At 41.5% G+C, this 12,499-nt stretch overlaps 1 protein-coding gene across 1 annotated transcript in view; it reads right to left on the bottom strand.

Annotated features, from left to right (window-relative positions):
* Positions 1-12,499, bottom strand: part of helz (helicase with zinc finger) — a 62,443-nt gene that overhangs the window by 46,453 nt on the left and 3,491 nt on the right. Inside the window, exons 2-4 of the mRNA XM_065954534.1 lie at positions 2,842-3,090; positions 2,470-2,506; positions 1,610-1,734 (exon numbers count right to left, since the gene is read on the bottom strand). Of these exons, the coding sequence (XP_065810606.1) occupies positions 1,610-1,734; positions 2,470-2,506; positions 2,842-3,072 (393 nt within the window). The 5' untranslated portion in view covers positions 3,073-3,090. The remainder of the gene's footprint in view (positions 1-1,609; positions 1,735-2,469; positions 2,507-2,841; positions 3,091-12,499) is intronic.

The following is a 12,499-nucleotide window of genomic DNA, read 5'->3' as shown; positions in this document are numbered from 1 at the left end:
AAAGAAGAAAAAAGACTTTCATTACATCATCGGGATGCAATTTGGGAGTCCGTCTGTATGTCAGAATAAACCTCAATATCATGCTTTGTGATTTCATACTTTCATAGTTCTCAGATATCTTTCACCCCAAATTTAAAATCTACACTACAGAAAGTTTGAGTATCTGCAGCTCTATGGGAGGAGATGTGTGACACATACCTCAGACATTAAAACTTTCAACCTTTTGTCTAATGCATTTAATAGTGCTTAAATGTGTTGTGTTGCTCAGCGTGAATATTTTCTCCTATTTACTGTCCCTGTCCCTCTTTAGTCTCTCAGTAGAAGTTTGTCTTTTAAGACTAGAGGTTTTTTTTTTGGGGCACGCCACCGCCCAGGTATTGAGTCATTCTGTGGGAAACACTGCGGTTCAGAGACTGAATGAAAACAAAGGAACATGACATGTGCAGACCCCTGAACAGGAAAGCTCAGCAACAGTGAGTGAAACAAAACAAAACAGCAAATTAAAAACTTTCTCTTCCTCCTCCAGAGTTTCCAAGCGGCTCCTCAAGTACACGTCTTGTACTTAAGAGTGCTCTTTAAGGACGCACTCGCGCGGTTCCTGTCGCCCCGTACGGTGCCGAGCTTGATCTAGAGATAGCTCTTCTAACCGTGCAAGGGCAGAGGAAGTGTCCCGTGCTTGAGGTACAGAGCACTCGTACTAGTCAATAAAAACTCTGAGTGTAGGATTCTAATACCGGGGTCTACAATGTGATACCAGAGACTGAGCAGATGAGGAGGAGTTGAGGGAACACTGCGTGGGAGGTGAGAAGGAGGAGGAGGAGGATAATAAGCCAAATATCTGTCAGTGAATTAAAAAAACCAAGTTGTATTTCTTAGATCTAGCTTTGAAAAAGTTGAACACGTGGCATAAACAGACCGTTCGTTAAGAGGTTCTGTGTGAATGACTGGATGCAGTATACACTTCATCTTCAGTATTTGAATATAACAGTGTGTGGTTAAGTTCACCACTACAGCAGGCTGTGGTAATAATTAAGTTCCTGTTTATTTATTTTTTTGTTTTTTTATTAGATTTATTTTTGGGCTTTTTGTGCCTTTAATTGGAGAGATAGGACAGATGATAGAAATCAGGAAATCAGAGAGGGAGAGAGAGAATGGGGAAAGGAGCCACAGGCTGGATTCTAACCTGGGCCGCCCACTTTGAGGACTATCCATATATGGGGTACTCACACTAACCACTGTGCCACCAGCACTATAAGTTACTGTTTGTTGATGAATGCAGACACATTGAGCTTGAACGGAGAAAAGTTTGACCGGATCACATGTGTTCCCAATTTACAGATTTGGTCGGCACGGATTACAGACTGTTTTTCTGTTGCACCAAAATTTCATGGGTGTGCGTGTGGTGGCTGGCGTTCCTGTGTGCGCGTGTGCGTGCAGGACATCTAATTGTAATTGAATCTTTCGCATAGCAATATATGTGATTTATTACATTCATTTCAAATTGATCGACAGTATTATTGATTAACCATCAATATGTGCACCTCCCATGTCCTGAAAAGACACAGCGACACTATTTTAAAATTGTACACGTTAAAACCATTTATCATACCATTTGTTCTCCATACAAGGCTTTGGAGAGGATGCTGACCACCTCCTGCAGGCTGCCATCCAACAGCATGGAGCGCAGGCTGGACTGTAGTGACCCGTCCCCCCTGGACATCTCCTCTGCCATGACTACAGCGGGAGAAAGAATAAAAAAAATGGATTTAGTACATTTAGTTAGGTTTTTAAAAAAAATACTAAATTGGCTGTTTTGATGTCTGTTTCCAAGATTATAGTTTAACACTTTGTGAATAATTCAATGAGTACTGTATTCAAGCTGAAAGAATGATGTAACACATCCAGGTGAACCGCTGGTCTGCACTTACACTGCTCCAGGCCCAACCAGGTCTGAGCATGGTTACCTCTTGTAATACAACACATGAATGGCTTTACGTGATCATGAAGCATGCTTAGTTTACAAGACAGACAGACTCAAAAAAAAAAAAAATGAAAGGGACGCGCAGTCGAGTCCGTGTCTGACTTTGTGTCTTATTTTGAGTCGTTTTAGTTTGATACAGCCGTAACACTGACATGGCTGTCCACGTTGTGTAACCTTTCTCGTGCTCGTGCATGAATTGTGCTGTGCTTGAGCACGGATCGAGCACTCACACTAGTCAAACAGACTTTTAGGGTGAAGTATGCTCAGGCACGGTAAGGGTTACCTAGTGTGCGTGCGCCCTAAGAGACATTAACTTAACTTTTTGCATCATTAACACAAACAGCTGATTTTTTTTTCCACTTCAACTTTATTGGGCGTTTCTAGAAAATTTCCAGTCCTCCTGAAATTCTCGAGAGATTTTCAAGATGCATATGTGAAAACAGCTTACACAATATCAGCAGATGGTTCCACTTTGACTTCCTACTCACCATGTTTGCAGTCTTCATCTGCTTCATCATAGTTTTTCTGTTGGCAGAAGAAGAGAGAACATTGAGAAGTGGTCGCCATAACAGACGGGAATACTTTGAGGGTCAGAGATGACGTAAGCTCCAGGAAAGGCTATCTTTACCTCACAGTGGAGTTCCTCACACTATCATTATAGCATTTAAGTAGTTTCCATAATCTTAAGTCTTAAGTGTGTTGTGTAATTGAAGAGCTCTGGGTAGATTAAATAACAGAACCATGGAGTAGGAATGTAGGATTGAGCATTATTCAAGCTAATTTACCAAGAGATGAAAAGAACTGCAGTGGACTTAAAGCACAATTGTCAGACTACATCATTTCAGTGTAACTGTCCTCACCAGCTGCAGGAAGGCAGCAATTCTGTAGAGCAGCACGCGGCTGCGTAGGGGTCCAGCGGCGGCAGCGACAAGGGATGTAGGGCTTGGCGAGACAGGGGCACCGGATGATTGGGCTTGGGGCGCAAGGACTACCAAGGCATCAGTACTGTGGTTGACTGCCGCCTCGTACTCCCGCCTGGTTAACGATCTACTGGCTTCTTCACATGACTTCTCCGCTCTCCTGTCCGCCATGACTTAGGGACAAAACTTCTGGAAGGTGAAAAAGAAAAAGAAAGAAAGAGACAATATGAATCAATCTTTGCAGAAACAGAGTGTGTGACAGGAGAAAACATTTACTCATCTTGTAATGACCACGAGTCTGTTATTTTTTTTAGCAACATAGCAAAAATTAACTGCTGCAAGTTTTTTTTTAAGAAGATATGAAAGCACTTTAATGGCTCTTTCTCAAAATCAGTCAGTACCAACCCCTCGAAGACGCTCCGAGGAGGGATTTACAGGAAATGAACTGATGATGGGGTATAATTCCACATTTTCCCACGGCAAAGAGAGAGAAATGTTGGAGGAGGAAAGATCAGAGAAATGAATGGTTAGCGTTAGCTCTTATTCTAAAAGGTGAATAGAGGATCATATATTGACTTTCTCTCTCTCTCTCTCTGCTCACTCAGTTTTAAATCTCCAAAAGTGCAGCGGACAGCTGAATTCCATTCATCCTCTCTAAGAATATGACATAACTTTCACCTTTTGAGCCTAAAGCCAACAGCCTGTTGAGGATCCAAAAGGACTGATTATTTTTTTAAAGTCTATCAGCTTGATTGGGGTCAAGTGCAGCTCTCTATTTATTCACAAAACTACCTGCTGATGAGAACACACGTTCAGAGCGCACAGACATTCCTGGTTCACAAATATTTGCAGGTAAGTATTTAGCGACTCTGCGTCTCTCCACCAAAGCAGTGGACTACTGTCTGCAGAGAGACGAGTGCATCTCCTGAATCACGCCCCCATTGCTTTTGCCTCAACATCAGTCTTAATTTACTGAGGTCAAGAGTGCATGCAATGGTCAAGTTACGCTGAGAGCGCCCTCTGCTGGATTAAACTCCTTCAGACGGCCTGGTGCACTGATGGACTGAATATTTTAAATTTCAACAGCTCATTACAGTTTCAATGTGAACCTTCTCCCCTAGGATTGAAGAAATGTTTGAACTTTGAAAAAAGATGACAGCCCAAGTCCTGCCACCTGAGTCCCAACTGAACAGGCACAAAGTCTCCTGCTGTGAGGTGGGAATGTGAACAGGCAAATGTTCAGGAGTGCATGTTAAAAATGGCTTTTGATTGTTGGGGCACAAAAACAAGCAATTAAAAGACTTTATCATGAGCTTTAAGAAACAGCACTCATGTCTCTCCTAAAGAAATGGTGCACAGAGGGAGGTAGAATGCGCTCTGGGTGTCTGTTCACCAAGAGTCGTGTTTTCATGTGGTTTTTCTGCATCATAAATCACCAAGAAGAGAAGATGAGGCCTTACAGCAGAGCTCCAACACACATCAAATTCCAGGCCCTCTGCTTGTACGGTTTACATTGAAATACATTCACATGAAGCTAAGAACCGAGTGGTCATATGAGCCGCCCGGAGCATTATCTGAGACAGCCCACTCTATCATCTCCAGCAAAGCCAACAACAGTGGAGTCGACTGTCTGCCGTCATCTGACTGCTGAGGCTAAGGGCACTATCAGAATTGATCATGCAGAATATAAAGGCTATATTAAGATTACTCAATAAGAATGTAGAAGGTTCGTCATGTTACAAACCACAAATACCAATACGGTTTTTCAGATCGACCAAAAAATTAAGAAGACAACAACAATACAACTCTCCCACCCCTCAGCTAGACATGACTCAAACGTCACTGGAAATCAAAATGCTTCTCCAGGAATTTTAATAATGCATCACATCCTCTATTTTTTTCCACTTTATGCTTTACAAATTGCTGCAATTCCAATGATCATATTATTATTAATAATAATAATAGATGCAGATGAACTCCCTCTTTATTTAGAAAGTGCTTTCAATTTTGAGAACTACAGACTGAGATATAGAAACTGCATCCTTTTAGAAACAGTACCTTAAAATCCAGAATATAAATGGCATTGGTATATAAGACTCAGTCTGATTTTGAGGGGGTTTCCCAGACAGAGAAAAAAATGTTTAAACTGTCTTCCTGTGTGACAATTTATTTTGTGTTCAGCAAGGTCCACAGAGTGCAGTTCCAGTTCAGCTGTGTCGCTCTTTTAGTACTGTCCATTCTCACTTCGTACGGTTTGCACTCCTACTACAATACGGTAGTTCAGCTCAATCAGTCATTCAATCAGAGGAGCACTCCTGAAGGAGTTTGCTTTAAATGCATGATTATGATGTTGTGAGGGAGAAATGATGATGAAAAGTTGTGCAGCTAGTCTGGTCTGCATCAGATTTGTCATCTCTAATATCGGTATCAGCCACAAAAACCCAACAAGGACCGAGCCATACTTTTTTTGTAATGTTTATTTCTATAGTAATCTCTGAACATGTAGCACACACCGTTCATTTAGCAAATCTGTGTGTGTGTCGGTGTACTGGCTGCACTGCAGCGCTTGCTGTGCTAGTACTCGGATCGCAGGTGGACCGATCCGAGTACGCGCGGAACATAAGCGCTTTAATCTGTGTTCCCACACGTACCGCAAAGCCGAAGCACACCTCAGGGTGGAGGGAGGCTGCGGCCGCTGGTATGGGACTCAGCTTTAAGTTAGTAAGTTGTAAAAAAGTCAAAACATAAAGTGTGCAGATTACTAGTCCCTAGAGCCCTGTCGGTTTGGACAGTTGCATATAACCGGGAGTTCTTTTTACGGACTAACTCTTAAGTTTCGTTTTCATTTTCAGCGATGATCCCGCTTAAACAGCGCTGCAGTGCAAAAGGGGAGGGGAGACGCGTCTGTGTGGGAGCACAAACTGCAGCATGATAGAATGAACACCCTCCCTCCCCAACAGACAGCCTTTTGCTAGTAATTCTGAAAGGGCCAAAGCCATAACAAATGCCACTGAAGTTCTTATATCGACAGAGGGAAATATTAATAGTTCTGCGATGAAACTATACTGTCACAAATGTGATTAGCTTTATTATGTGCTCAAAGGGCATTCAAAAAACTGTTGCCTTTATAAACTAAAAGGTGTCAGTGTAATTTAAAATAAATATTTTTACATTAAGGCTATATTAATTACTTCATTTCATTCTAAGATGCTTTATTTCATTCATATATTTTATTTATTGGAGACTCTTTTGGTTGAAGGATGCAGCATAAGTTTATTTTATTACAATGTAATGTAATGTAATTTAAAATGTTATTAAAAAGTAACCCGAGCACGTGTACAAGTCTGAACTGTCGATGCTGCACTTAGCCCAATGTGTAAAAGGGAAATTCTAAATGTTCCTAATAAAGAAAAAAAAGTGTTGCATCAGGTCCCTTTACTGTACCGAACCAAAAATTTTGTGTACCGTTACCCCTAGCGTTTAGGATCTTCAGTTTTTGGACCCAACACAGCGCTCTGTAGTGGAGATTGGTTAAGTTTACAGTGACAGTCTACAGCAGGCTGTAACATTTCTATCTTGAAGCTAATGATTGTTGTCACATGCCGGCCTACAGCTCTTACCTGCATGAGAGCAGACAAGGTGAGAGTGAACAGAAAAAAGACAAAGCAGCGTTTGAAACATAGTGAACATACACAATGAAATATCAATGCTATTGACCTGTTTCTGTGTTCTGTCTAAATCTGTATTAAAAGTGCTCCCTAAACACAGAACTTTACGGCATGTACAAATGGAAAAACAATCCAATCGACTGTAGACCGGCCCATACCTGTGGGTCACCTGGTAATCAACAGTCATTTGTCTGATTTCTTAGTGCTTCCCTCCTAAAACGTCAGCTAAGAAGGTAGTTCATCACAACATGTTTTGGTTATCAATGTTTGCAGAACCAACAGCGCGGCAAGTCGGACCTCTGAAGTGCAGTTGCTGTCATATTCTCTGATTACAGATGTGTGTGAGTGTTATTGCCCAATGAATGTGTGTCACTTGTAATTTTTACATCTGAACACACAATCAAGTGTACAAGTAGACTTTTGTGTGGTGAGGATAAAATAGAGGGTGCAGAATAAAACAACCTCCGCCTATATGTATGTCCTTCAGGACAGTGGTTCCCAACCTTTTTCCTTAGAGCCCCCCTACTTGTATCTAAATCCTGGCTCAGACCACAGGATAATCGGACTGATTTGAGGTCCCATTCCCCCTTCCCGACAATCACAGGGGTGTTCCCAACTCGAGGCTGCTCGTCACCGATCATCTTCCCAGATTATATTGTAGTGTGGGTCGTATAAATATCCAATCTTAATGACTCCGATCTGATCGAAGATCGTCGGGGATGCAACGATTTAAATAAAACATGTTTGATATTTAGAATTTAAAATCTTGACTGTTAAATCATAAAAAGGGTCTGGAGGAAGTCATGTGTGACTACAATAACCATGAGACAAAGGAGGACAATAATAAGTTGACAGTAGAGACGACCACGGGGAGAGACAACCCTAACGTGTGCGTTGTACAACTGTATGCATATGACAGTTACAATCTTACCTCCAGTTCTTCCTGAATAATAGACAATCCATGTTGTCTGCGCTTCGCCAGCCATTTCTCACCCTATGTAGGAGTTTTTTTTTCCTCTCGACACAAATCATTATAATCGAAAATTTAACTGCAGGCTACTTTGTTTACATGAGGTCACCTGAGGTGGTACGTTCCTCAGCTTTGGTAATCTTAGGGAAATCAAGTATGTGAGGTGCCATGATTTTCCTATCTTTTGGTGTGTGCATGCTTGAAATGATAGACAAGAAAATATGTTAAGATTCTCCTTATGTGTGATGCTGCCCGAATTCAAAATCAGGTAGTGTTTTAAAGGGGACACGTTCTGATAAATCCACTTCTACAGTGATTTTGAACATACGAGTGTCTACCGACCCACAAAATGTGAAATAAATCCCTCCAGTCCTTTGTTTGTTGTCTACATAAGTCTTACAACACAGAGAAAAATGCTCTGTTTCAAATTTGCTCTCCTTGTGATGTCACAGTGGGATTCTGGTAAAAAAAAAAATCTGCTCTCCTCCCCTGGTAGCTCCACCCATGGACTCCATCCCCAGCCTAGAACAAAACTTTTGCACATGTCCGCCATTTTTATTCTCGCTAGTGAAGAAGTGATGTCTACCAGGAAAACTCAGGGGGGCTCACTGCATTTAAAGAGACACACACACCAAAACGGAGCGTTCTGAGAGAGCTGGTTTATACAGGGTCACAAACCTCCTCTGTCGCTTGATTCATGTTATATTCTGACCAAAGCACAGCACAGATGTTTCATTTAGACCACAGGGGACTGTTTGAAAATGTGGAGAAGGGGGATAATTTGCGCTCTTTAAAACTCCTGTCGTCTGAGCCCGGCTTTAATAAAGCGGGGACCCCCAAAGACCCAATCAAAAAAACAACATGGTTGGCAATAATTAACATAAATTGTAATATAGTCCATTATTAAAATCCAGACAGAACAGGTCCGCACACATTTGTTCTCACCAAAAAGACCTTTCTATAAACAGTATGTGTTTTATCATGATTTTAGTCAATATGTGCAAATCTAATTTTGACAACCTGAGAGCAGACAAAGCCTTGCGCCCCCTCTTGTTTTTAACAAAGCAAAACAGGCTTGCAGCTTTTTAACCCACACATTGTCAAAAAATAAAATTATTAAGTTAAGAATAAATTATGCATTGTCTTCAAATTAGCATTAAATTATTTGCAAGTCATGAAACAACAAAATCATTCTGAACTACTCGTACACCAGCAACCGTCAGCTGCCACGTGCGGTTTTGAGGAATCTAGCTTACTCAGCTTTGCATGAGAAACTCAACCACAGTCTGAGATAACAAGAGGCAGTGTGGCCTTCTTCACAGCAGCCTGTACGGATCAGGCCAGTGAGGGTACACCATGACCTGCTGGGGGAAACACCACGGCAACAAAAAGCTCAACCTTGGCCCATAGTACAGTAACTTCTAGTTTTTCTCTTGACTGGTATCATTATTATTAGCACGTCATCTTAACAGCCTAGCAGTAAAAAAAGAAACATCTGAAGCAAAACATCTAGTTATAATCTGCAAACATGATGGAAATGAAAAACTTTGTTGATAATTAAAACTTCACAAAAAGAAGATGATGCTGGTTTCAACCTAGATTTCCCCACAGCCTGGTTATGGGTTGTGACCAGGGTCCAAAATTACCTTTATAGACTCACAGGCCCTCAAGGTGAAAGGTAGTTTGAAGAATTCACCAGCCAAAATAATTAGAGGTTTTTGTTTACCTCCACCTTTCGTTCAACGCTTACGTTTTTCACAGATTAGCGTTCAACTAGCTTCCATGCATTGTATTGCTCTACGAATTTAAAATGTTTGTGTGTGCCTGTGAGCCCATGTGCTGAGATGAGGAAAGTCTTCCCCCGCTAGTAAATATCTAGTCACTATGCACTAAGGTTGGGGGAAGCTGACAACACAGGTGTCAGAATACACACATTACTTTTACGTGGCGAGCAGTCAGAAGATGCAGCAGAATGAGGAAGCACAGCCTTCTGTCAAATCAGCACCTGTGCGGCATTCAGTATGTAGAGGTTTCGGTTTGCTGTTGAGTATAATGACAAGGAAGAGAAAACAGAAAACGAAAACGGAAATGGAAACCCTGACAGAAGTTGGTTAGAAGTTTACATAGGTCCTCTTTAAAACTCCTGTAGTCAGAGCCAGGGATACGTCTGCCATTTGCATTAAGCTTTGTATAATAAACCTGGTAGTATGTTTGAATGGTCGTGCATCCCGCCCTCATTTTCCCCTGAGACGGGAAATCTTTTATATTTCTTGTCTGAAAAGGAGCCTCCGATGACGCAAAAATCGTCATTTTGCATCATCGGCGGCTGTTGTGGTTAGCAGGGGTGAAACTACATCACTAGTTCCTTATATTTTCGACCACTGAAGCTACAGACCTATCACAGATCAGTGCATGGGAACTCACTCCCAGAATTCAAACTCAATGTCCGCCAATGCCATATTGCTTGGTAGCTTTGCTAACAGGCTCTATGGAGAAAGTTGAGAAGAACCGACAATTGCGAAATAGGAGACCTGCCTGTCGGCAGTGAGGACGAGGAGCCTGCGGCAGCGCTTGTTGCGCAGAGACGAAAGGGCGGAGGAGACTCCACTCCTGCCGCTGAGTAGCCTCGCTCTTGTAAGCGACCAACACGGAGGAGAAAGAGAAAGATGCGAGCGAGGCCGAATTACTTCCAAAAAAAAGGGCCCATAACGCAGGGCTTGACATTATAACTGGCCCGCTGGCCCGGATGAATGATTGACAGAGTCTGGGCCAGCAGATTGCACGTACTCTAGAGTTGTACACTCGCACACAGATTTTAGCGCAGGTTTTCTCTACTAAAACACACGTTTGGTATAACAGTTTTAAAACCATCATATCCAGACTAAAGCTGAGCTTAAATCAGCATTCAAAGAAAAAAAATCACCAGGAAAGTTGAGAGTGACAGCAGGGCATGACGAAAACAGAACGGAAAAAAGTTTCAGCCACAGTGGCAGACAGCTGGAGGAGCTGGAACACGCTGCAGCTAAATTTCCCCTTAAAGTTAAAGACTAGATCCTGGTAAAGATCAAAGTTATTCACAAAGCATCTTAGCCCTTAAGAGTAAAGATCTAAGGATGAAGAGTTTCTCACAGAGAAGAAAGGAGAGAAAGGTGATCATAACAATTCCAGCTCTATCACAGCCTCATATTAATATCAGTCAGATTAAATAGACTCTTACAGTTACCAGCATGGTGAATAAACATGAGCACATAAATATAAGGAAAATACACAATATTTGAGTAAATTAGTGACTGTTATTTTTTTAATCAAAAGTAATGTTCCTGGGCCAGTGGTTACAATGGTCGGGCCAGTGACATATTTTTTTTATACAATGGAGATTCAGTTTTATAGACTACATTTATAAACTTTAATACGATAAAAATCGAGTCATATCGAAATTTCAATATAGATTCATGTTTCAACGGGTGACGTATCCCTTAAAGGTTTCAGATGCCTCGTATAGTCTCCTCCGCTCTTCCAATAAGTATGGAATAAAAGTTAATAAAACAGGTTTTTTTGCAGGGATTTACTCTTTGATTAAACCCAAAATCAGTCAGGCGCCCCATATAGAGGCTATCATCCTCCATGCATCTGAGTCCCCCGGCACAACCCTTTGACAAACATCTACCCCACCTTCTCTTCCTCATATTTACTGTCCATCTTCAGCTGTCCTATGAATAAAGGCAAAAATGCCAAATAGATAAATATCTACAGCACACCCCATCTCCAACTCCAAAAAAGCTCACTCAATTAGTGCGTAAAAAACAAAATAACTCAAAATATCCTTTTTCAGTTACTCTCCATAATCACACGTTTCCCTGAAGCAAGAAGACAACTGCGACTGAGTCGACTTCCTCTAAAAACACAAGACTTCAGATGAGGAACAAAACTTGCCAATATTACAAAACTAATGTTCGCATTCTTTCTGTGCAAATGTCAAATATTATTGCATATGCCGCTCCTTTTCTAGAGCATAGGTTCCCCCATCCCCTGGTGCCAAACGACTAGCAAGTGTATCAACATGGAAATGTATTTTGTTTGCACTTGATTGTTCTCAAGATAAAAGCTTCAGCTTGCAGTACTCTGCTAAAGTGTTGTGCCAAAAAAATATCAAACAGCACGGACATTCGAATCATTGAGTACTGGATGTTGGAGAGACAAATACACATACTAAGGCCTGGTGCACTCTAAAACATTTTTAAAACGCTTTTTAAAATGTGAGCTAGCCCACACATTACAACAAATCATGACAGATTAACAGTTCAGTTCTTACATTGTGTGGTGTGCAACGCAACGACCAACTCAGCACACCACACACTAACCCATTCATCCACCAACAACCTGAGTCTCCACTCTCAGAACGTATTATCGTGCGTGGTCAAACGCAATTTAAGAGTAAACAAATATGCTGGTCAAGCTAAATGTGGCTAGCTGTTAACCGGTACATCCATTACAGTAAACATGTGGTCAGTTGGAATGCAGCTTGTTTAACATGACACCATGTATTAAACACTTGTGTTGTTGCCACAAATCAACAAGTTGGTTTATTTATAAAAATCCATCTAACTTTATGCTTCAAGTTTGCTGTCGTCGTCGTCATGGTTATGTTTGTTGTGCTTCCTGCTTCAGTAAGCTTGCTTCCTGATTGGCTATCGTTCCACGTAACAATTCACAGAGTCCGTGCTCGGCCGTCCTCGGTGTTCTCCCCACACAACAGGATTTCTGATCGTAAATATTTAACACGTTTAATATTTACGATTTCAAATCAGGGCGGCCCAGATCGTCTTCTGCCACGATCGGGGTGGTTAAAATCACTCTTAACACACCTCACACCACAGGAGAATCTGTCAAGATAATCTTTGGATCCATCAGATAATCGGTACTTTGCTGCCTTTGGTCAGAAGGGGGGAATCGGGTCAAA

This window comes from Labrus bergylta, chromosome 1 (assembly GCF_963930695.1).
Source record: "Labrus bergylta chromosome 1, fLabBer1.1, whole genome shotgun sequence".
NCBI lineage: Eukaryota > Metazoa > Chordata > Actinopteri > Labriformes > Labridae > Labrus > Labrus bergylta.
The sequence above is the reverse complement of the archived record's forward strand: the minus strand, read 5'-3'. Positions and strand labels throughout refer to the sequence as shown.